This window comes from Psammomys obesus, unplaced genomic scaffold (genome assembly GCF_907164565.1).
Source record: "Psammomys obesus unplaced genomic scaffold, mPsaObe1.curated_primary_1811, whole genome shotgun sequence".
Lineage (NCBI taxonomy): Eukaryota > Metazoa > Chordata > Mammalia > Rodentia > Muridae > Psammomys > Psammomys obesus.
Window position 1 is genome coordinate 13,337,132 of NW_026596046.1, and position 26,163 is coordinate 13,363,294.

General features: G+C 39.5%; 1 protein-coding gene across 1 annotated transcript; it reads left to right on the forward strand.

The window, feature by feature from the left end:
• Positions 1–1,798: 1,798 nt before the first annotated feature.
• Positions 1,799–1,969, forward strand: LOC129688273 (NADH dehydrogenase [ubiquinone] 1 beta subcomplex subunit 1-like). Its single transcript, XM_055623013.1, has one exon. It carries the CDS (start codon positions 1,799–1,801, stop codon positions 1,967–1,969), a length of 171 nt encoding a protein of 56 aa, XP_055478988.1.
• The last annotated feature ends 24,194 nt before the right edge of the window (positions 1,970–26,163 follow it).

Below are 26,163 nucleotides of genomic sequence, written 5' to 3' on the forward strand. Positions count from 1 at the left end.
CAGCAACAGAGGGCTCAGGATGCTCAGTTGGCAGTTGAGGGGACATGGGCACAGGGTGTAAGTTTTTCAGATGGCAACCATGGGGGCTCGGGTGCTTCCAGTGGCAGTTGAGCTGCGTCTTACAGGCCTAGTAGAGGCTGAGCTCCTGGCATTCCTGTATTCCTCTAGGCTCTGTCATCTTGGATCCAGGATTAGTATGATTTTATTGTCCACCTGGTCTTCCCATGGGGACTAGTAGAACTGCAGTTTGGAGGTTGGGATGCTGTCCCTAGAATCCAGATGTTGACCTCAGAGGAGCGGGAGGAATTTGAGATCTGGTTGCTGGAGTGGAGTGGATCCCTGGATCTGGGGGCCTGCCTGCGCTTGCTTCAGCATGTGGAAAGCACAGGGACCTCATAGTTTGTGACTCCTGGACCCAGGAGATGACCACAGGAGACCTAGATCTAATTGTTCCTGAATCCTGGGATGTCCAGGACCAGGAAGCACCACAGTTGGTGTTTTGGATCCAGCTACCTGCTTACTCACTGGTTTAGCCCTTTAGATAGAATACACACTGGTCGTTGCTGTCTTGGAACCCTCTAGATTCCTGCTTCTTAACCTGTTCAGCAACAACATGAGCCCATTCCCTAGCCTTTATGTCAGTAATTTTTGGTGTTTGGGGACTCAGACAGGCAGGCACTGAAGGAGAAGATGGACAGATACATATATATCTCTTCCTGTTTGTTCTGCTTCTCTGACAAGACCTGATCTTTATAGCTAGTATATAGTGTGTGTGCACTAGTTATTGTGGAACCACCTTTTGATTCGACTTAAGACTTACTCCTTGAGATGGAAGCCAGAACTGGCACTGATGAAGTGGCCAAGAACCTGAGACTAGATAGGTCATGGGTGTAGGGGAAAATCAACTACTACTATTCTGCTAAAGGAATATAATAATAACATGATTCCCAATGATCTACTGCTGTACCCATAGATCAATGTCTTGTTCAGTCCACATCAGAGAAGCTTCTTGAAGTAGATGAGAATTAACATAGAAACTCATAACTGGACAATGTGCAGAGAGTCAAAAACTTTGGAGCACTCAGTTTTAAAGGGGATGTCTTTTATCAAACTCCTCAAGGCTCAGGAATCCATAGGAAAGAGGGGGCAGAAAGACTATAAGACAAAGAGGTGATGGACGACTCTAAGGAGACAGTGTCTTCCAGACACAACAAGGATGATGCATATATGAACTCAGAGACTGTGGCAACACATGTAAGACTTGCACGGGTTCAAGCTACCCAGAGCCCAGTGAGGAGAGAAAAAAGTAGACAGGAGGTCCAACCCCTAACAGAGAAGCTACTTGCAATTAATACCCACTAGTAATTTCTCCAATGGAATCTTACTGGGTATATCAACTATACCCCAGGGCATGCCTAGGAGTAGTTGGCCAACCCAAAAGAGTTTACTGCTTTTGGTTTTTGTGTTTGTTGTTGTTATTGTTGGTTTTATTGGTTTTTTTGTTTGTTTGTTTGTTTTTGTTTTTTGGTGAACTTTTTGTTTGGTTTGTTGGGGATTTTTTTATCTTATTGTTTTGTTGTCTATTTGTCTTGATTGTTGTTTGGTGAGATATTTTAATTTCGTTTTGGAAAAATAGAAAAAACATACAGGTTGGTGAGTAGGAAGGTAGGGAGAATATGGAAGGAGTTTGGGGAGGGGAAAAGATGATCAAAATATTTGTCTAAAAAACTTAAATAAGCCAGCTCTCTGCCACTGCCCTTGGTTGTGGGGTCGTGCTTGGCACCGGGCTGCAGTCATCATGAACTTACTTCAGCTGGTTCATGACCACTGGGTTCACGTACTTGTCCCCGTGGGCTTTCTCTTTGGATGTTATCTAGACAAGAGGGATGGTGAAAAACTGACTACCTTCCAGAATAACAGCATGCTATTTCAAAGGGAACTGAGATCCAATGAAGTTACTTGGAAGTAAAGACTGGTTAAATCACAGAATGATCATATTTTAAAAGTTGTAAAAGCAATAAAAACATTTATTATTTAGATACAAAAACTTAAATAAAGTGTGACTTGTCTTTATTTTAAGAAAATATTCATATTTTTTACTTAATTTTGTGTTTGTTTGTATTCTTTTCAACCTTTTATGACATTTACAAATTCCATAGACTCCAGGGTCCCATCAGCCATGGACCAACTCTTCCCTGACCACAGCATACTCATGCTCTGTGCCTTTGCATCCCCCGCTCATCTATACCTTAGCTAGGCTTCAAAAGTGCCCTTGCCCATTGCATCAGCCTACAAGGGAAGAAGCAAAAGAGAGGGGTGAACTGTCTTGCAAACGCTGTGAAGACCTTGTGACCATTTGAATGCATTATGAATGGCCATGCCATGGTCTAGAAAAACGTGTGCACCATTGAAGGGATCTGAGGCTCAAGTAGATAAATACTTGTCTCATTAAAACACAACCTGGGGGTTCAGCCATGCTTAAGAAACTAGACAGAGATGGTGACAATTAAATTCCAATTTAGGATAATTGTGTTTTCTTGTGTGTGTGGGTTTAAAAGACAGATTTTCTTCTTATTTACATATTAGCCATTCATGGAGCCTTTGTCGAAGGGATAATATACACAGCCACTACTCTTCCTTTAAGATGAGTCACTCAAGCTATTGCCCACACTTCTAGTTTGTGTTCAGTGACGGGAGTCCCAGCAAAAGAGTAAAAGATGGTGCTCAAAGGCCTGGGGAGATGGCCCAGTTGGTAAGCATTCGCTGCACACGCATAAAGACATGATTTAAGATCCTTAGTAACCACATAGAAGTTGGGAATGTGCTGGGCATGGTGGCACATCCCTTTAATCTGAGCATTTGGGAGGCAGAAGCAGGAACATCACTGTGAGTTTGAGGCCAGACTGGTTACATAGTGAGTTCTAGGATAGCCAGAGCTATGTAGAGAGAGCCTGTCTCATCCTCCCCTCCCCAAATCTGGGAGTGGCCACCTATATGAGGGCTTTCTAGTCAGCCAGTCTAGCAAGTTCATGAGATCCAAGTTCAGAGGCAGACCCTGTCTCCAAAGATTAAGGTGAAGAAGCAATTAAGGAAGATATCTGACCTCTGGCTACCATATGCACACACACCCATGTGTATATGCACACACATTTAAGGATACACACACACACACAAACACTGCTCAGGGCTGGTAAGACTATGAGGTACCAAAAAAAGGCTCCTTGGAGCTGGTTCCCCACCCCCTAAAATAAACTAATGTAGTTAAAGGTAAAAGAAGAAAAAAGCCAGGCAGTGGTGGTGCACACCTTTAATCCCAGCACTCAGGAAGCAGAGGCAGGTAGATCTCTGAGTCTGAAGCCAGCCTGGTCCACAGACAGAGTTCCAGGACTATAAAGAATACACAGAGAAACCCTATCTTGAAAAACAAAACAACTTGGATAAAATACTTAAATTTTTAAAGTATATGTTTAATGGTAAAAAGGTACAAAATAAAAAGTACATGGGGTCAACTAAACCATTTTCCTAAAACCTTTGTAAGGCAATGGCGTTGGGAAGCTGGGAGAGGCTGTGATCAAACAGGTATGCTAAATGAAAACAAGGCAAAAAAAGAAAAAAAAAAAAAAAGAGGAAAGAGGCAAACTACCAAAGAAATTATATATCACGGTTTATTTTTTTTCCACTACAAATTACCTTTAAATTATCAAGAAAAAAATGTTTAAGAAGTAGAAATATTAGCAAATTATAAAAACAATCCTCAACAGATGCCATTTTAGTTACTTTAAAACCATACCGGATGAGGCAAAAAAAAAAATCAGTTTTGCTAATCAATCACATCATAATGGAGTTACGAGTCTACTCTTGCCTATCAAATGGGCAGAATTTCCTTTCAGATTGCTTGCTTACACTCCAAGTTAGCAGCCTGATTTATGCACAGGTCCTAGGAACACACACAGCAATAGCCCTTTTTTGGGGGGGGAGGGGCAATTTAAGTCACCTACTTCTGTCATCAGATTGTAAATATTTAGACAATGGCCCACTAATGCTATGCCTAGTGGTTATCATAAGAAAATAATGATACAAAAATATTTATTCAAGGTGTTCACTGTAGTTCAGTTTTAACAGAATATTGTACAATTTTAGCAGAAGATTGGCTACACCATAAACATTCAATGGGTAAACACTGAAGTTTATAGGAATTATGAAAAGGTCATAAATGGAGTATAGTGGTGTTGTCATAAACATCAAATTTCTAAATTCATTATAGCCTGGGGCACTGCTAAGGATATATTGCATGCTGTGGAAAGGTATGAATCAATTTCAAGTGAAAATAATGTGTCTATGTGTAGTTTCTCTTTCTCTGTGTGTGTGCCTGTTTCTCTCCATATCTCTCTGTGTGTGTGTCTGCATGTTTATACAAAGTAAAAAAAAAAAAAAAAAAAAAAAAAAAAAAAAAAAAAAAAAAAAAAACCTGATTTATGTAAAATAAAATGTCAATCATGCCTATCTCTCAGAGTACCGAGCCCACATACCTATTGCTAAAGGTGAAAGATTTGTCTTCTCAGGAGAAGCAAGTGTATTGGATAACTATCGTTGTTCCAGAACCTTTCTGCTTGTCCTGCCACAAATGTGCATTACATGTACAAAAGAGTGCCATTTTGTCTGAGGAAGCCCATTTACTTGTATTTGCTTGTACTCTCCCTCTAAAATGACTTCAATATGAAAAGGAAGTAGACTCATTATAGCACAAATATGAAGAACAACGTCAAAATCTATAATGTGAATTTTTGTTTGCCTAAGGGCAAACTTTCAAAGTCTAAATAAACCTGCACAAGCTGATGAGAATGCAGCCTACACAGAGCCTAGTGATGAGCTTTGATTTCACACACAGACTCAACACATGTTTAGGGATCTCCGTGATTTTACCTTAGTGCCCAAACTCAGGAAATTATCTTGTTTTCTGCCTTTTACTTTATATCTTGCCCTGCACAAGTGTCAAAGAGTGACTGTCCCTTCAAGGAAGAAGAAATCCACTGTTCTGTGTAGCCAACAAATATTTTCCTAATCTAATGTGGTCACAGACTAATTCTTTCTGAAGACATTTTTCTGTTATAAATAGCTTTACAGCAAGGTCTTTCTCAGTCAGATAAGATCTGGTGGGCTAAAATGTTCTGTCATTGACAATGATGGCACCATTTCCATCATGAAGTCACCATTTCCCTCCATCTTTAGTGTCCTGTTCTCTGTGAAGATCCTTAACTGTTTAACTGTCCCAGAGAATGTGATTTCCAGAACTCTCTCCTCAGGAGCATGGTTATATTGCTTGTATCCCTCCATCCCACATCTACTTAGAATATGGTACTTAATATGTACACATATGGTTTACCTGTGCAGCATGCTGGTCACTGTCCCTTCCCTGGATTGTGAGGGACACATAGTAAGGGCCATAGCTGCGTAGTCATTCTAACATCTATCTCGGATCAAGCAGACTAAACAATAGTAAATTAAAAAGTCTCCTGGGGATTTTCATAGAAGACATTTATGTTAGTCTGCTGAGGACACTTTGATAAAATACCAGAGACAGGCTGGCTTAAGTAGCAGGCATTTGTTTCCTCACAACTGTTGAAAGATGAGCAGGTAAACTTCCCATCCTTGCTTGTAGATTCTTGTCTGGGCCCTTCCTCCATGTGTGTAAAGGGGGAGAAGAGGTTTTGGTCTCTCTGCAACTGATAATTATCCTAACACAATGACTGTTACTTGTTTGGTATAAGATGTGGACTGTATTATTTCTCCCCAAATGCATGTGTCAATATTCTAACTCCGGGAACCTCATACTGCAACAGTATTTGAAGACAGGATCTTGTAAAGAGGTGACCAAGTTCCAATGAGACCATTATGGTGGATCCTAATCCACTCTCCTTGGTGTCTTTGTAACCAGAGGAATTAGGTCACAAGATGCATTGCTCAGAGAAAGGGGATGTGGTGTGACCCCGGAGGTCCCATCTACCAGTCAAGAAGAAAGAGAAGCATCCCACATTGCCAGCACTTCATTTTACACATCCAGCTCCCAGAATTGTGAGAAACTAGATGTCTGTTGTTAAAGCTGCCAGCCTGTGGCCTTCAGTCAGAGTGGGCAAAGACCAGTCTTACGGGACTGTTTGAAAGTCAGGTGCCTTATGCCCTGTTTTGGGGAAAACTGAAGACTAATTATACTTGAAACAGTATAGCCATGAGAAAAGGTACATTGGTCCCACTTTACAAGCTTGCCCCCCCTTCTTTTGCACTGTCCCACTCCTGCTCACAGGACCTCGAGAAGGTGTGATATGTGACCCCACATACATCCACACCAGCCATGAAAGCTACAGCTTTACCTTTATCTGGGTTAGAGGAGAAGGGACATTAAGAATGTTTTACAAATATCTCAACAAGGTGAATGAGAATAAGAAACTGCCTGTGAGTGGAAAGTGATGGAATATGGACTAAGATACCCTTGAGTGACTTTGCAACCCAGTGGGGAAAAAGATTATAGGGTTGTAAAGATGCCCTTGGCAGTATTTCATGAGGGAGAGAATTATGATTACACCTCTATGAGGTGAACCTCCTCAGTTAACTAGTGACACCCACCGCACACCTGTTTTCTCGCCAAATTGTACCCTAGAAAAGAGTCGGAACAATTTGCATAACAGTAGCATATTACCTGCCACTGGCTGGTGTTTGGCATATTTACTGTGCTAACATATTCCTGGGCTTCAGATATCAGGCAGTTTCTGTTTACATATTTCATATTGAATTGAATTAGAGGATAAATGAGTAAGGAGGTTATGGTAATACGGTTTTTAGAAGGTTGTAGCCACTACCGTGCTACTGATATTTCAAATGCAGGTACCAATATCATGGAAGATGCCCCCCAAAATAGTCCTTGTACATCCTCTGTTGTCCTTGAAATAGCTATCGGTTCCTTGCTGTGATCACCCAAAGGTGGGTGCATTCTGGTCCAAGAACACTCAATGATATTATGCCAGGTCATGAAGATTCAAATTCCCTTATCATAAAGAAAGGAGGAATACGGGAAACATTGATTTCTAATGAGGGACTCTACAAGGTTACTGCTTTTAAGTTACACAACATTCCTGAGTTTAAAAAAAAAAAAAAGCGCAGTTCAGAGACATTACATCATTGGTCTAGGACAAGGTCACGATTGATCCAGACCTGTTTTACTTTTCAACTCTTGCTCTTGCTTTTCAACTCTAGCTCTTTCCAGCATATCTCCTCCCCATCCCTATCTGTCTTCAGATGGACCTTCACTGACTGTCCTCTACCAGGCATGAGTGATTCACATGAAATATAGCAGGACACAATGTATTCTCCTTTAGATAGGTGTCAGGCCTGTGAACACATTCAGAGTATCAAAGAATAGAGAACAACCTCGAGATCACTGGCCTCACTTAAAAAGCTCCCGAAGGTGGGGACGTGGCTCACTGGGGAGAGCATTTGCCACCTAAGCTTGAGGAGCTGAGGTCAGATCCTCAGCACCCACATAAAAGCTAGAGTTAGATGGCGTGCCTATAACTCCAGTGTCAGGTAGGCAGACGCAGGAGGACACTGGGGATTTGCTGGTCAGCCAGTCTGGCCAATTGGTAAGCTCCATGTTTAGTGTCTCAGAAAAGAAAATGAAAATCTGTAGAGGAACAAATTCAGCATTGGCCTATGGTAGCAATACACACACACACACACACACACACACACACACACACACACACACACAAATGCTTTTATGGGTAAAAGGAAATATCCATATTTTTTTCAGGAAGCCTATGTATGTGCTGGACACATTTCAAAGCATGGTTATTTTAAGGTGTACATTTCTGAGCATGCTCAGTTTAAGGTCATGGAGCACATGTTAAACACTTTGGGGTGTGCAAAGTTTAGCATTATAATGAGCCAAGTTCACTCTAGGATCTGGAAGAATAAGTCAAAGTCACTCTGTGACCTTGACTTCAAACAGTTGTAGGTAAAAATCAGAAAGAAAGAACACCTTTAAAGGTTGGTAGTCTTTTAAAGGGATAGCAGCTTCTTAAAACAAGGAGAGCACCTGAAGTTTATCTCAAACGGCACCTTCCTCACACAGAGGCTGGAAGGAGAACTTTCAAAAGAAGGGGTTAAGCCAATCCTTCCTGAGCATCTGCTTCTGAAAGGCTGCAGTGAGAGTTTTGGTTTCTTTAAAAACTCTGTTATGTTATGTAAACATGTTTTTGTTTTCATCCCAGGTGTGGGATATGAAGCTGCTTTAGATTTTCTACAACAGCAGACTATTTGCCTTGTGTGGGCTGTGAGAGGTGCGTGATCTTTACCAGCTGCAGATAGTTTGGTTCTGGGGACTCAGAGAGGGAACAAACGCCAGAGCCCAGAGAAAGAAGAGGAACGCTTGAAGGAAGAAGGTGACAGCTGCTTCCCCCTGTGTCCCCCCTGGTTGCTGTTGTTGCAGTCTGATGAGAAGAAAGTGGGAGATATCGCCAACAAAGACTGGACTTGCCCTGAGGAGCTATGTCCCTAAATAGCTGAAGGTAGTCTAAAGAGACATACACTACCCCTTGCCCCTCTACCCTTCTCTTTCCTACCTGGCATTGGCAGGTTGGAAGGGATTAGGGTGGATAAGGGTTGGAAGGGAGGTAGACGTATAAGAACCCCAATAAAATGGATTAAAAATTACACGCCACTCTCAGAGCTCTAGAGAAAACATCCTATAATCAGATACACTCTTAAAGGAGCTTTGGAGTCTGAGGCTGTAATACAGTTGGAAGAGTGCTTGTCCAAATGTCTTAAGACCTGAGTTCTCTCTCCAGTACTGTATGAAACTGGATGTGCTAGTATATGCTGCAATCCCAGCTCTGATATTAGGGGATCATGAATTCAAGGTCATCCTTGCCTCCACAGCAAGTTCAAGGAAGGCTGGTATGGGCAACATGAGATAGTATCTAAAAACAATAACAGTTATAAATTTTAAAAGAAGTTTAGAGGTTGTTATCTAAATATTATTTTTTATATTTGGGGCTATACTTAAGATGTTAAGGAGAATCAGTCTCAGAAAAAGATCTCTAGGCCCAGATTTTTTTGTTGTTGTTGCTCTCTTTGTGGAGTTCCTGTCCCCTCCAGGTCTTTCTATCTCCCCATTCTTTCATAAGGTTCCCTGCACTCTGCCCAAAGTTTGGCAGAGTCTCAGCATCTGCTTTAATACCCTGCAGAGTAGAGCCTTTCAGAGGCCCTCTGTGGTAGGCTCTTGTCCTGTTCCCTGTTTTCTCCCTCTTCCGATGTCTATCCTGTTTGCCTTTCTGATTGGGGATTGAGCATTTTACCCAGGGTCCTCCTTCTTGCTTAGCTTCTTTAGGTGTACAGATTTTAGTAGGTTTATCCTATATTATATGTCTAATATCCACTTATGAGTGACTATATACCCTGTGTGTCTTTCTGCTTCTGGGATACCTCACTCAGGATGATCCTTTCTAGTTCCATCTATTTGCTGCAAATTTCATGATTTCCTTGTTTTTAATTGCTGAGTAGTATTCCATTGTGTAAGTGTACCACAATTTCTATGTCCATATTTCAGTTGAGGGACATCTGGGTTGTTTCCAGCTTCTGGCTATTACAAATAAACCTGCTACAAACAAGGTTGAGCCAATATCCTTGTTGTATACTTGATCATCTTTTGGATATATACCTAGGAGTGGTATAGATGGATCTTGAGGTAGCAGGATTCCTAATTGTCTGAACAACCACTTTGGAAATCAATTGGGTGCTTTCTCAGACAAAAATAAATAATTTTTAAAAGATGTTGAGAGATGTTCTATGGCAATATTGTTCCCTGAAATATTTCCTTCATTTTTATTTAACATGAGATCTACTTTTTTAATTTTTTTGAGATTCGAAGTACAAGATTATCATCTTACACCTGTCAGAGTGGCTGATACTAAAAAGGAAAAGACTCTTGCTAGGCCAGTGGCTAATTTGGGAAAAGCATTTACCGTCAAGCCTCACTTCAATCCTAAAACCTACATGGTGAAAAAAGAGAACTGACTGACTCAGCAAGCTATCCTCGGACCTCCATACTTGTGTCATGGTGCCTAAACACACACACACACACACACACACACACAAATGAATGAATGAATGAATGAATGAATGAAGACTAGAGGGATGGAGGAATAAATAATATTTAAAATATATATTTGTGCCAACACAGATGAAACTAGAGGTTCATGCCTAGAGGGCACTGTGTTAAGTGAAATAAGCAAGGTACAGAAAGGCAAATGTAAGATGATCTCACACGCAGAATCTAAAACAGTTGTAGACATACAGACACAGAGAGTTGAAAGTAGAAATCAGGTTGAGGAGGGAAATCAGAGAGAGGCTGATCAAAAGATATAAATTTTTCAGTTGGACACAAGGAAGAAATCTAGGAGATCCTGGATAGTTAGCCATAGTTAGCAATGCTCCGCACACTTGAACAGGACAATTGTTCATGTCGCGGTGAGCAGAAGTGTGTGAAGGAATAGATAGTTTGGTCAGCTCAATTCAGCCATTTCAGATAGGCAATTCTCAAAAAAAAAACCAAAATCCTGTTACATATCATAAATAAATAATATTTGTCACTATAATGAATTGCAAAACAAAACAAACAAACAAAAAAGACTGAAGGATTACCCCTTCCTTCTAACAAGGCAAAGGCTTCAGGTGGAGCAGCCCCGAAAGAAAGTTGCCTGAGGATGGTTCCTGTTTGCCCGTGTTCCCCCTTGCCGGAGTGTTCGCCCTCACTGTTTCTGTTCCCACTGTCAGTCTTTGCTGCTTCATTGGCTGAGCACAGCAGGTTCTCTGCCTCTGGAGTGCATGTAGATAGCCACTGCAGAGCTGCTCAGCTCCTAACACGTAAGCAAATGTAACACATCACCTCTGGAACTATCTATCAGTTCTCTTTCTCTGTAAAACTCTCATACAGACATGTCTAAAAACGTAATAAGGAAACCTACTGCTTTATCAAATTAACCATCATTTGTAACAACAAGAAAGAAAAGAAAGCTGTAAGTGTTGGTAAAGCTGTAGGAAAAAAACCGGACATTTGCACACAATTGCTAGTGATGCAAAATGATATGACTAGAGCATCAAACAATATGAAATGGTCTCAAAAGTTAAAAGTAAAACCATGACATCCAGCAACCCCACACTGGAATGATTAGCTAACAAAATAGCAATCAAAAACATGTTGACGCTTCCATGTCTGTCCCTGGGAGTAAGAAATTGACAATAGCTGAAAGACAGCAATAAAACCCAAAGGGTCACTGACAGGCGAAGGGATGAAGATAATGTATAAGCATGCAATGGAATACTATTTAGCCATAACAAACAGTAAGTTCTGCAAAGCGCAGGAGCAGGAGTGTATTGGGAGCATAGAATGCTAAATAAAATAAGACAACCGCTGGAAGACAAATCCTTCATTAGTCCACCACTGCAGCACTTGTAACAGTCAAATGCGCTAAATCAAAAACTGAAATAGTAGTTACAAGAGGCCAAGTAAAAGGATAAGTTGGAAGATAATCATCAGTAAGCTTCTGGAATAGTTTTTCTTAATTCCCTTACTCTCTCAATATGCATGCACACTCGTGGGCACACACATGCACAGATCATGTTTTGTATACTTCTAACCCCCCTATGTTCTAATTGCTGCTAAACCAATCTGAGCAGGTGAGAGCGTAGCCAATTACTCTCATTTTAGTGTCAGTATCACAATTGTGTGTTTACTCAGCAGTGGCCCCTTTCCGACATTTAAGATGGTTCTAATAAGAAACTCTCATTTACGGCCAAGTGCAGTAGGCTAGATAGTGCTGAGCCTGGGAAGGTGTGAATCACAAGAAGACAAAGCCAAGAAGCTTGTCACATAGGATTCAAAGTGTTCATTGTGTAGGGGTGCAGGACACCTTCAAAGATTGGATTTTCAAAGGATTAGACAGCAGTTAAGAATTGGTGGCATCCTCTACCATTATAGGGGGCAAATGATCCATCCCGCTGCTCGCTGGGATCATCCAGAAAGCTGGAACCCACACAAGAGAAACCTAGTAAAGAAGCATCATAAGATTGAAAGGAGTCCTGTGAATAGATTGGAAGGCTGGTTGTTATCTTCGGCTGCCAAGAAATTACAGTCTGTGGTGATTTGATATGGCCCCATAGACTTACGTGCTTGAGTGTTTGGCCATAGGGAATGGCACTGTTAGGAGGTGTGGCTTTGTTGGAGTGGCTGTGGCCTTGTTCAGGGAAGTGTATCACTGTGGAGGTGGGCTCTGAGGACATGCTCAAGCTAAGTCCAGTGTGGCACAGTCTCCTACTGCCTGTGATTAAGATGTAGAACTCTTGGCTCCTCCAGCACCATGTCTGCCTGCACGGCACCATGCTTCTCCTCATGATGATAATGGACTAAACCTCTGAAACTGTGAGCAAGCCACAATTAAATGTATTCTTTTATAAGAGTTGTCTTGGCCACGCTGTCTCTTCACAGCAGTAAAACCCTAACTAAGACACAGTCCATAGAGGACCACTGTAAAATTAACTCATACAGTCCTGAATATTTAGCATATGCAAGATATTCGGGTAGAAGGCATTCCATAGAGAGTATATGTGAAGCTACCTATCTGGCGTTTGTGAATACACCTGATACAATATTAATCATTATTAATATCATCAACTCTTAGGGTTAACCTAAACAGATTTTGTTCTATGGTACATGTAATTATCAAAAACAAAATCACAAAAGTATACCAATAGAAGGTGTAAATACGTAATTCTATTATGTAACAGTGAGTGTCTTAGCTGATAGAATTATGAACACAGCTCTCCTCCTCTTAAATATTTTCCATATTTTCTTAAATGAGAAAGTAGCTTTTTTTCCATTTCTAACCAGGAATGTTTGCTAACTGCTCAGAAACTGGTGAAAGAGGACAATAAGTTCCAAGCCAGACAGTTGTACAGAGTGACTTCAAGGCTGACCCACTTAGCAAGACCATGTCTCAAAACACAAAGTAAAGAAAGGGCAAGGGACGTAGCTTAGTCATAGTAGGGACTAAACCCCAAGCTCAGGCTCTAGAACAGACAGAACTCCTTCTGGTCTCCTCTTTAGGAAAGCACATCCGTTTCCTCTCATGTGTTGCCTTAGCTACTGTTCCTGGCATAAATTCCTCATCGCTCAGGCCAACACACAAGGCTGAGAAGAAGCAAAGTGCGATGCAGCCATGAAACAAATCTTGGATTTGGGAGAAGATAAGTCACTGAAAATGCAGTGGCGAACTCCAGAAGCACCAGCAACTGCTGTGCCGATGCCCTCTGCTGTGAGTATCATTGTAAGTTGTATATTCCCTCAGAAGAAGTACAGACACCATCTTCTTACAGCAGAATGGTCAAGACAAAATAACCAATCAATGCATCTGTGCCACGTGATAGTATAAATGAGCCAAATTAGTGGTATTTCAGAGGCATTCTGGTGGTTGTGGAAAAATAGACAAGTGTTGATATTAAAATTGTTGTAGGACACTAACCTTTTTGATAATTATATTAAAAATACTAAAATGTCTAAAAATGATTTTATATTGCTTTAAAATCTCTTCATAGCCATTATTTGACAGAGTAAATCATCTCAATAGCAATAGCAGTAGGATGCTTGGAGCTTGTAAGTGTGACAGGACAGTGAAATGTGGGGTAAATACCTGTTGTCTCAGCTCTTTAGAGGCTGAGGCAGGAAGTCAGGGGCAGCCTGGGGAATACTGTAAGACCCGATAGCAAAACAAACAAAGGTATGATGCAGGTTACCCAAGTATAATGTTTATGTCTATGACCATATATAAGTTAATAAATTCTCTACATCACACTTTCTTGAGTTAAAAAACAGCTTGCTAAGAGACATAATAATTGCAATGAAATAATTAATATAAAGCAATTACATAGGGTCTGATGCATATAAGATCTTAATAAATGGCAATAATTGTTGGTCACCATTTTAAAGCTAGCAGAACTTAGCTTAAACTTTTAAAATCAGTCCCTTACCTGTGAGAGCCACAGATGTCTACAGTGAAAAAACACCCAGAAAAGCATACTACCAGGAAGCCATGTGTACCCACAGGAGACCACCATGTGTTGTACCAGGAAGTTATAGCTTTGGATATTAAGACACTAACATATTTAAGACTCTCCTGTGATTCCATTTTCAATACTAGGATGAGCAGCTTGAGCATCTGAGGACATTAAGCAGAGAATGTGGATTTTCCCAGCTCTGTGTCCTTTGGAATCCAAGCTGCTACTTGTCTGTGCTGGAATGAAGATTCGTTTTGGCACGGGTGAGATTGTCTTCCTTCCAGATTCTTCAGGATTTAGCATGCCAGCTACTAATGGGCTCCGTTCTCCATGCTAAACCCTAGAAGTAGCATATGGTAGAGTTGTATATCCTTCCAAGAGAACCAGCTACTCTTCCTCTCCAGTCCTAACCCTTTTATAGAACAAGACCTAGATGCATGGTGGGTTTTTTTTTTCATTCTAAAGATTTTAATCTCTATGGTGTGGAATAACAATATTGAGAGTTCAACATAAAAACTGGTCATGTAATGGAAAAACTCCCAGACCTGGCACAAACAAATGTGGAACCAGTCTTTGGCAACATTTCCTCAAACAAGATTAGGTTCAATTCCCATAGAGTTAATACTCCCACTGAATGTGGCCTCACAACAGCATTTTAAAAACGATAAAAGGAAACAAGCCAACAGAAAGCTCACAGCTATAACATGAGTAAAATTTGTTTTCTAACATTTCAAACTTACAGAAGAAAATGTTATACTATTAGTTGCAATAAAATAGTTATGTTTAAGGCCATTTAATTTTTAAAAGGGGAAACATCACAATGAGAGAAGACAAAATAATCAGACAAGTTGGAAAATAAAATAAATAAAAATATAGATATGGGGATTAATCTCAATAAAAAAATAAGTGGCATATATAAGCCAACTAAAGGGAGGATTTCTGAATTGGAAGGAAGCTATGCTGAAAAGACTCTAAAGAACAGAAGGCGCTCCATTTTAGAAAGGCTGAAAACTAAATAAAAAGTTTAACCTATCTCTAAAGTGAGTAACAGAAAACCAGAGGAAATGGGGTAAGTGTAGCATGTGCTCTTTCAAAGAAAATATTTTGAAATTTTACATGATTGAAAAAATGAATACTCACTCTTTTGATATAGCATATTGAGTCCCAAGAAGGACTGAATAAAAGAAAATACTAACTAGGTCTACAATAGTAGGAAGAGATAAAAGAGTACAGAATGCTGAAGTGAAGATAGAATGTTAAGCCCTTGCCAGGTAAGGTTCCTTCTTACAATGTGCAGCAGTTAGTGCAGAGACCCATAACTTCTCAATACGCTGAGGATAAGTGACTGTTGAGTACTTAGCCCTAAATGGGCATCTATTTTAACCTCCCTCAAGGTTTATGAAACATCATAGAAGACAAGGAAGAAAGAATGTAAGACCAAGAGTGTGGGGGAAAGTGCTGTGAAGTACTGTACTCTGCACCCATGAATTCAGGGAAGCAATGATTACCTGCACAAGGCTAAGCCAAAAAGATGAGCTGATGTTCCAGCAAGCCACAACAGTTCTACTCACTGAATTAACAGAAGGGGTGGGGGGATATGAAGGCAAAAGTGAGACAGATGTGCTGCGGGAGTGCGTGAGAGGAGTGGAGGGAATAAAGACAAATATTATCAAGATACATTGTATACCCGCATGGAATCGTCAAATAATAGGTAAAAGATTTTTTAAAAGATAAAGTTCTAGAAAAATAAATTAACGACGGAGAAAATATATTTTCTGCAAAGGGTCTTCAAGTGGAATGACAGCAGATTTCATATCAGTGACAACAGGCCAGAAAACATTGAAATATTTTGGTGCAGAGGTTTAAAAATTACTATCGTCTATAATGGCTACAAAACTTGATAGTGAAACAAAGGTGATCTGTGAGCTGCCCCCTGAGCTCCAACATTCAGCCCAGGGTTTTGCCTGCCTTCCTGAGGAGGCCTGCTGTGCCCCCAAAATATCCAGGTTAAACTCCTCCCACTCAATCCCCTACCTGCTGGGTCCCCTTGGGCACAACCTGCAGCCTTGAGCTGACTGTATCCTGAGCTCCATCATCAGGCCTACAGTTCTACTTTCTTCCAGAGGAGGCCTGTAAGGCCCCAAAATATTGAGGTTCATGTGGGGCACAGTCCGCAGAGGTGAGCAGGATGGTGTTACTTAAGCTCCATTGTCAGACGCATGGCTCTGCCTGCCTTCTACAGGAGTTCTGCCAGACTCAGAAACATCCAGCCAATACCAGAGACAACCATATGGCCAAAAGCCAGCAAAAGAACACAATTGACAAGATCCAGGGCAATATTGTACCACCAGAGCCCAACTATCACACTACAACAAGCCCTGGATATCTTAAAACCCCTGAAGAACAAGAAAATGACCTTAAATCCAGTTGTATAAAGATGAAAGAGGAAATGAGCAAGTCCCTTAAAGAAATATAAGAAAATATAATCAAACAGGTGAAGGAAATGAATAAAATTGTTCAACACCTGAAAATAGAAATAGAAGCAATAAAGAAACACAAACTCTAGGAATTCAAGAGATGGAAAACCTAGAGAAGAGAACAAGAACTACAGACACAACATCACCAACAGAATACAAGAGATGGAAGAGAAAACCTCAGGTATAGAAGATAGGATTGAAGAAATTGAGACAACAGTCAAAGAAAGTATTAAATCTAAAAAGTTCCTGACATAAAACCTTCAGGAAATCTAGGAAACTATGAAAAGACAAACCTAATAATAAAAATAGAAGAAGATTCCCAGGTCTAAGGCCCAGAAAATATTTTCAACAAAATCATAGAAGAAAATTTCCCCAACCTAAAGAAAAGGATGATTATAAACATATAAGAAGTTTACAGAACACTAAATAGATTGGACCAGAAATGAAATCCCCCCTGCCATATACTAATCAAAACACAAAATGTACAGAACAAAGAAAGAATATTAAAAACTGCAAGAAAAAAAAAGGGCCAAGTAACATCTAAAGCAGACCTATTAAGAATTACACCTGACTTCTCAACTGATATTCTAAAAGCCAGAAGGACCTGTGCAAATATCTTTCATACACTAAGAGACCAAAGATGTCAGCCCAGACTACTATACCTAGCAAAACTTTCAATCACCATAGATGGAAAAAAAACAAGATATTCCTTGACAAAACCAAATTTAAACACTATCTATCCCCAAATATACCTCTATAGAAGATACTAGATGGAAAACTCCAACCCACAAAAACACAGAAATAAATACCTGCACACCAGCAAAAACAAAAGAATGGAAATACACACACACACTACAACCACCATTAAAATAACACAAACTAACAGTCACTGGTCATTAATTCTGTCAACATCAATAGACTCAGTTCCCCAATAAAAAGACACAGGCTAACAGAATTGATGCAAAAACAGGATCCAACATTTTGCTGCATACAAGAGACATACCTTAGCAAAAAAGAGAGACATTACCTCTGAGTGAAGGGCTTAAAAATGTTTTCCAAGCAAAAAGCAAACAGACCCAAGAAGCAAGCTATAGCAGCCATTATAATATTTAACAAAATAGACTTTCAACCAAAATTAATCAAAATAGATGGGGAAGGACACTTCATACTCTCCAAAGGAAAAACCCATCAAGATGATGACTCAATTCTGTACATGTGTGCCCCAAATACAAGGGCACCCATATTTGTAAAAGAAACATTACTAAAGCATACATCACACATGGAAATCCACATATTAACAGAAAAATGGATGGGCCATCAAGACAAACTACACAGAGAAATAATGAAATTAACAAATGTTATGAATCAAGTAAAACTAATATATGTCTACAGAACATTTCACCCAAACACAAAAGAATATACCTTTTCCTCAGCACATCATGGAACCTTCTTCAAAATTGACCATCTACTTGGTCACAAAGAAAGCCTCAATAGATACTGAAAAATTGAAATAACCCCTTGTATCTTACCAGAGTACCATGTATTAAAGCTGGACTCAACAATAACAGAAAGCCTACAAACTCAAGGAAACTGAACAACTCTCTACACAATGCCACTGGGTCAAGGAAGATATTAAAAAAAAAGAAATTATAGACTTTCTAGAATTCAATGACAATGAAGGCACAACATACCCAAACTTATGCAACACAGTGAAAGCAGTGCTAAGAGGAAAGATCATATAGCACTAAATGCCTTCCTAAAGAAATTGTAAAAAAAAAAAAAAAAAGTAAAAAAAAAAAAAAAAGGAATTGTAGTGATCTCATACTAGCAACTTACAAGAGCCCCTTGAAATCTCAGAATAAGAAGCAAACACAGGCAAGAAGAGTGAACAGCAGGAAGTAATCAAACTCAAGGATGAAATCAGTAAATTAGAAACAAAGAGAAAGATTCAAAGAATCAACAAAATCAAGAGCTGGTTCTTTGAGAAAATCAAAAAGAAAGACAAACCCCTTAGCCAAACAAACTAAAAGGTAGAGAAACAATATATAAATTAACAAAATCAGAAATGAAGGGATAGGGGACATTATAACAGACACTGAGGAAATCCAAAGAATCCTTATGTCTCCACAAAATTGGAAAATCTAAATGAAATAGATGATTTCCTTGAGCGAGTGAGTCCACTTACCAAAGTTAAATCAAGATCAAATAAACAACTTAAATAGTCCTACAACCCCTCAGGAAATAGAAGCAGTTATTAAAAGTCTCCTAACCAAAAAAAAAAAAAAAAAAAAAAAAAAAAAAAAAAAAAAAAAAAAAAAATCCCAGGGCAAAATGGTTTCATTATAGAATTTTACAAGACCTTGAAATAAGCACTAATACCAATACTCCTCAAATGATTCCATAAAATAGAAATAGAAGAAACATTGCCAAATTTATTCCATGAGTCCACAGTCATCCTGATACCTAAACCACACAAAGACTCAATAAAAAAGATAATTTCAGAACAATTTCCCTTATCATCGTTAATGTGAAAGTACTCAACAAAATACTATCACACCGAGTCCAAGAACATGTCAAATATATCATCAACCATGATCAAGTACCCTTCATCCCAGGTATGCAGGAATGGTTCAATATTAAAAAAATTAATGTAATCTACCATATGAACAAACTAAAAGAGAAAAAAAAAACAATGATCATCTCATTATATACCAAAAAGCCTTAGACAAAATACAACGCCCTTTCATGAGAAAAGTCTTGGAGAGATCAGGGATACAAGGCACATACCTCAATATAATAAAGGCAATATAAAGCAAGACATATATACTATAAAAGCAAGACAATATAATAGCCAACACCATATTAAATGGAGAGAAACTTAAAGCAATACCACTATAATCAGGGACAAGACAAAACTACCCTCTCTCTCTGTAGCTATTCAACATAGTTCTTGAAGTTCTAGCTAGAGCAATAAGACAATAGACTGTCAAAGCAGATGCTGAGCCTGATGGCCAACTGATGGGCAGAGTGAATGGAAGTTTATGTAAGAAGTGGGAAATAGTAAGAGCTGGAGGGGACGGGAACTCCACAAGGAGAGCAACAGAACAAGATAATTTGAACACAGGGAACTTCCCAGAAAATCATACTCCAACCAAGGACTATTTGTGGAGATGACCTGGAACCCCTGCACAGGTGTAGCCCATGGCAGTTCAGTGTTCAAGTGGGTTACATAGTAATGGGAAGAGGGACTGCCTCTGACATAATCTGATTGGCCTGCTCGTTGATCACTTCCCCCTGAGGGGGGAGCAGCCTTACCAGGCCACAGTAGAGGACAATGCAGCCACTTTTGATGAGAACTGATAGACTAAGATCAGAAAGAAGAGGAGAACCTCCCCTATCAGTGGACTTGGGGAGTGGCATGCATGCAGAAAGGGGAGGGAGGGTGGGATCGGGAGGGGAGGAGGGAAGGGCTTATGGGGGGATACAAAATGAATAAAGTGTAATTAATAAAAAAAAAGTCAAGGAGATATAAATTGAAAAGGAAGAAATCAAAGTATCACTATTTGCAGATGACATGATAATATATATATAAGTGACCCCAAAAATTCTACCAGAGAGCTTCTACAGTTGATACCTTTAGCAAAATGGCTGGATATAAAATTAACTCAAAAAAAAAATCAGTAGCCCTCAATTATACAAATGATAAATGGCCACAAAAGATCCTAGGGAAAAAAAACAACCTTCATAATAGCCACAAATAATATAAAATATCTTGGTGTAATTCCAACCAAGGAAGCAAAAGATCCATATGACAAAAACTTCAAGTCTCTGAACAAAGAAATTGAAAAAGATAACTGAAGATGGAAAGATCCTCCATGCTAATGGATTGTAGAATTAACATAGTGAAAGCGCCCATCTTACCAAAAGCAAGCTACAGAATCAATGCAATCCCCACCAAAATAACAACACAATTCTTTACAGACCTTGAAAGAACAATCCTCAACTGCATATGGAAAATGAAAAAAAAAAAAACCAGGATAGCTAAAACAGTCCTGTACAATAAAAGAACTTCTAAAGGTATTACCATCCCTGATTTCAAGCTGTACTACAGAGTAATAATAATAATAATGATAATAATAACTGCATGGTAATGGCATAAAAACAGACGAGTTGATCAATGAAATAGATTTGAAAATCCAGAAATAAACCCACACACCTATGAACACTTGATTTTTGACAAAGAAAAAAAAAACACATACATTTAAAAAAAAAGCATCTTCAGCAAATGAATGTCTGTATGTAGGAGAATGCAAATAGACCCATACTTAGAAAACTCAAGTCCAAGTGGATCCAAGACATCAACATAAAAATACACTAAATCTATTAGAAGAGAAAGTGGGGAAGAACCTTGAATGCATTTGTACAGGAAACAACTTCCTGAACAGAAAGCCAACACCTCAGGCACTAAGATCAACAATTAATAAACAGGACCTCCTGAAACTGAAAACTTTCTGTAAGGTAGAAGACACCGTAAAAAGGATCAAACAGCAGCCTACAGAATGGGAAAAGAGCTTCACCAATCCTACATCCAATAGAGAACTGATATTCAAAATATATAAAGAACTCAAGAAATTAAGCACTAACAAACCAATTAGCCCAATTATAAAATGGGGGTATAGAGATAAACAGAATTTTCAACAGAGGAATCTCGAATGGCCAAGAAGCACTTAAATGTTAAATGTTATCTGTCATCAGGGAAATGCAAATCCAAACAATTCTGAGATTCCATCTTATACCAGTGAGAATGCTGTCAATGACGTGGAGAAGGGGGAACACTCATTCATTGCTGGTTGGAGTGCAAACTTGTACAACCACTTTGGAAATCAATTTTCTCCTTTCTCAGAAACTTGGAAATAGTTCTGCCTCATTCCCCAGCTATACCACTCCTGGGCATCTACCCAAAAGATGCTCTACCACACAAGGACACTTGCTCAACTATGTTCATCTCAGTTTTATTCATAATGGCTGGAAACTGGAAACAACCCAGATGTCCCTCAATGGAAGAATGGATTAAGAAAATGTGGTACATTTACACAAGGGACTACTACTCTGCTGTTTAAAACAACGACATCATGAAATTTGCAGGCAAATGGATGAAGCTAAAATATATCATCCTGAGTGAGGTAACCCAGACCTAGAAAGTGGTATGTACTCACTTATAAGTGGATATTAGCCATAAATTACAGGACAACCATGCTATAACCCATAGACCCAAAGAAGCTAAGTATGAAGGAGGGCCCAAGACAGGATGCTTGAATCTCACAGAGAAGGGGAAATAAAATAGACATCAGAAGTAGATGGAGGGAGGGAACTGGATGAGAGATGGGGTGGGGAGGGGTAAAGGGGTAGGAATCAGGTATGTGTCAGGAGGGCTGGGAGAGAATTGGAATTAATGTGTGGTGGTGGGGAATCTCTGAGACTGGCCAGAGACCCGGGACAGGGAGTCTCCTGAGAGTCCATGAGGGTGATTGTTGCTAAGACTCCTAGCACTGGGAGATATGGAGCCTGAAGTCGCCACATCCTACAGCCAGATGCACTTCCGATGGAGGGTTGGGAACACCAAACTACCCACAAAGCCTTCGACCCAAAACTTGTCCTGCCTACAAGATATGCAGAGATAAAGATGGAGCAGAGATTGAGGGAATAGCCAACCAATGACTGGCCCAACTTGAGACCCACCCCGTGGGAGGGAGCCAACCCCTGATAATATTAATGATACTCTGCTATGCTTGCAGGCAGAAGCCTAACATAACTGTCCTCTTAGAGGCTTCATCCAGCAGCTGATGGAAACAGATGCAATGACCCACAGTCAAACATTAGGCGGAGCTCAGGGAGTCTTGTGAAAGTGTGGGGGGAAGGATTGAGGGAGCCAGAGGGACCAAGGACACAAGAAGACCTACAGAGTTAATTGATCTGGGTCCATAGGGGTTCACAGAGACTGAACCAGCAACCAAAGAGCATGCATGGGCTGCACCGAGCCCCCTGTACATATGCAGCAGATGTGCAGTTTGCTCTTCGTGTCGATCTCCTAACATTGGAGCAGGGCTGTTCTCTGACTCTGTTGCCTGCCTTTGGATCCCATTCCCCTAGCTAGACTGCCTTGCCTGGCCTCATTGGGAGAAGATGTGCTTAATTCTGCTGCTTAGACCTGATGTGCCAGGGGGGTTGGTACACATGGGGTCCCTGCCCTTCAGGAGAAGGGTGAATGGGGGGAGGGGATCATGAAGGTGGGACTGGAAGGAGAGAAGAGATGGGGGGATGAATCAGTTAATAAATAAGAATAAATAAATAAATAAATAAATAAATAAATAAATAAATAAATAAATAAAACATATAAAATATAAAATGAACTATTAGCAAGTCACAGATAGTTGGTCCCATACGGTGAGCTCCATCTGAAAAGAAAAACTTCATAGTAAAATTCTATATTCAGTTAAATCTTCTAACGAATAAAGTGAAATAAAGATATTTTCAGGCATATTTTTATTAATCTTTCTATCAAAAGATTCTCACTGACAGGGGAAAAAATGAATGCTATAAATGGCTTAGGAGAATTAAAGTGAGAAGTTAGGCAAGATTTGCATTAATAACCAAAAGAAAAATGGGACAATAATAACGGGAGTGAGATGGCTTTGTCTGAAGTTAAGAGCACTTGCTGCTCTTGCAGAGGACCCGGGTTCTGTTCCCCGCACTCACATCTAGAGGCTCACAACTCCCTGTGACTCCATTTTCAATGGATCTGATGCCCTCTGTGAAAGTCTGACATTAATTCTACGATTTGCTCCTTACTGGTCACTTTCCCTCAAAGAAATAACAGAAGCATTTCTGGAGTCATCCCAATGTTACATAAGCAATATGCTTCATGAGGCCAAACACTTTGCTCTTCAGCTATACACACATGTGTTCCTTTCAGAGAGCATTTACAATTGAGGCAAATATTCCTTGAGATCTCCAAATTGATGCCCAAGATTTATATCGATGGGATGTCAGGGAAACCTCCCTTTGTACTGAACTTCTAACGAGTACTTGAAGCATGCTGCTGTGTCACAAAACACATTGTGCCCCGCAGTCATTTTACATGTGGCCTTCAGTCCGTCCTGGAGTGCCTCTCCCAGGGCTGGAGATAACTCCCACCACAGCTCAGAACTCTTCAAAAGGAAGGAAGACCCTGAAAACAAAGTCAGTCTACACTAGAGAAGAAAGCAATGTGAAACCTATCTCTTTGTAGTACTGCCAGAATAAAGTCTTCTCAGGCGAAGTGTGCGCTCTGAGCTCTGAGAATTAATTATATCACGGATGAGTTCTTTAGTCCAAATGTTCCTAGATGGGCTAAGTTTCCATGTCTTGGGACGCTGTTTCTCTGAGCCTCATTGGCTTTAATAAGTCCTTTCATTACTGGTGTCAAAATCTTTTAAATTCTAAAAATGGACATCACTGCAAATTGACTCACCTTCCATCCTTTATTGAAAGAAATGTTTCCTAGAGTTTGAGCTGCCTACTATCTGCTAACATTCACCTCGCTGCTTTCTGTAAGTTCCAAACGAATGACAGTTATCTCAATTTATTTTCACACATATGATTTCTTCTCTTTCCTTCCTTGATAAGACAGTTCTCTTCAGTCTTAAAGGTAAGAGTTCCATGCACAAGCCATCCCTAAACCTAGTCATATTCTCTCTTCACTCTTTTGTGTTTTGACTATCAAAGAAATCTTGAAACAAGAAAGTGTAAGTCTTCTAAAAGACATTCTTTCCAAACTGGAATTTCAATTTTATATAAATTTTAGAATGATACTGTCGATTATATGAAAGAAAAAGTTTAATGGAATTGTGCTGAATCAATAATTCAGTTTAGAATAAAATGATACCACACACACACACACACACACACACACACACACACACTATATTCTATAGGATAACATACAATGTCCCTGTCAAAGTTTGGCATCAGTGTTTTTTAGTCTTCATTAAATTAGCTGGGGAATAAATGTTCTAGTCTTTTCTTTCCTTACATCCTTCAGAGTTATGAAATTTTATTTTTTTTTCTCCTTAAATCTTTCCTACAGAATGTACCAAAGGCCTATCTGAATTGCATTTTCTTTGTGAGTAGATTTTTGACCAAACATTATATTTGTTGAATAGTTGTGGAGTCTTTTATACTTTGTATTAGTCTTCTCTGTCTGTCTTTACATGCTCATTTTTATATGTGGTCTCAATCCCTCTCCACCTTCTTGGTTTTTAATTAAATTTGTTCATTGACACTTTCACACCTGTATATAATACATTCTGATTATTTGAGACAGGGTCTCTCGCTGTGCCTGAGGCTCACTAATTTGTCTAGACTGGCTGGCCCATGAGCTCCAGGAACCAACCTGTGCCTACTTCTCCAGTGATGTAATACAGGCTCTTGCAGCTGTGTGTGGCTTTTACATAGGCACTGGGGATCAAACTCAGGTCTCCATGCTTGCTTGCCAAGCACCTTTGCTGACTGAATCGTTTACCGTTGCATCTTTCTATTAATATTTATGGAATTTTTGGAAATACTAGTTTTTCAAAGAATTTGTCAATATCACCTGAGTTTGCTGGTATAAAATGAGTTCCCCTGTCTCCTCTTTCTACCCTCTTGGTGCTGGACAATGGGTAATGATTATAACTGGGTAATGATATATTTTCTTTACCCTTGATAATTAGTTTTTTGTGTTTCCTTATTTTCAATAAGGTATTACTAACTTTACCGGTCCTTACAAAGAACTAACATGTATCTTCCTCAGGCTTTCTTTGTTGTTTAATTTATATTTTATATGCTTTAAATTTTCTTTTCTATAACTTTCTTTGGGTTTGGTTGGCATATTGCCCTGAAATTCTCTAAATGGAAACCCACAGATTTTAAATCTGGAGAACTTGCAAGACTCACACATTCCTTTAACTCCTAATTGCATATATTTTATTTCCATTTCCACATAATTCAAAATATTTTCTGATTTTTAAAATTAGCCAATAGATTATTTAAAGGTCTGTTGTCAGTCATTCCTGATGGCAAATGCCTGTAATCCCAGCATTTGAGTGATGGAGGCAGGGGAACTAGTAGTTCAAGTTAAACTACATAAGAACTTTAGGGCCAGCTTCAGTTACATAAGACAAAAAAAAATGTTAATTTTCAATCCTGGAATTTTTCAGATTATCTTATGACTGAATTGTAAATTTTTTTTTATAATCGTGAGTCTATATAACTTTAATATCTTGATTTTACTAGGACATTTACTCACCACCGTGATCTATTTGGGTATCTGATCTGTGTGTGCTTGAAATAAAAAGCACATTCTTCCCATGACGGTAATTGTTCTAAAAATGAGACTGTGTTTGTTACAGCTGGCATCTTCCTTCAAAAAATTCTCCATCTTCTTTGTGAGCTCCATTAATTACGGAGAGCAATGCTGGGAATCTCTAAGTAGATGTGAAAGTGTCCATTTGTCGATTACAGTTCTCCTGACAGTCCAAGTCTCGCTTGTGTTGAAATTTATACT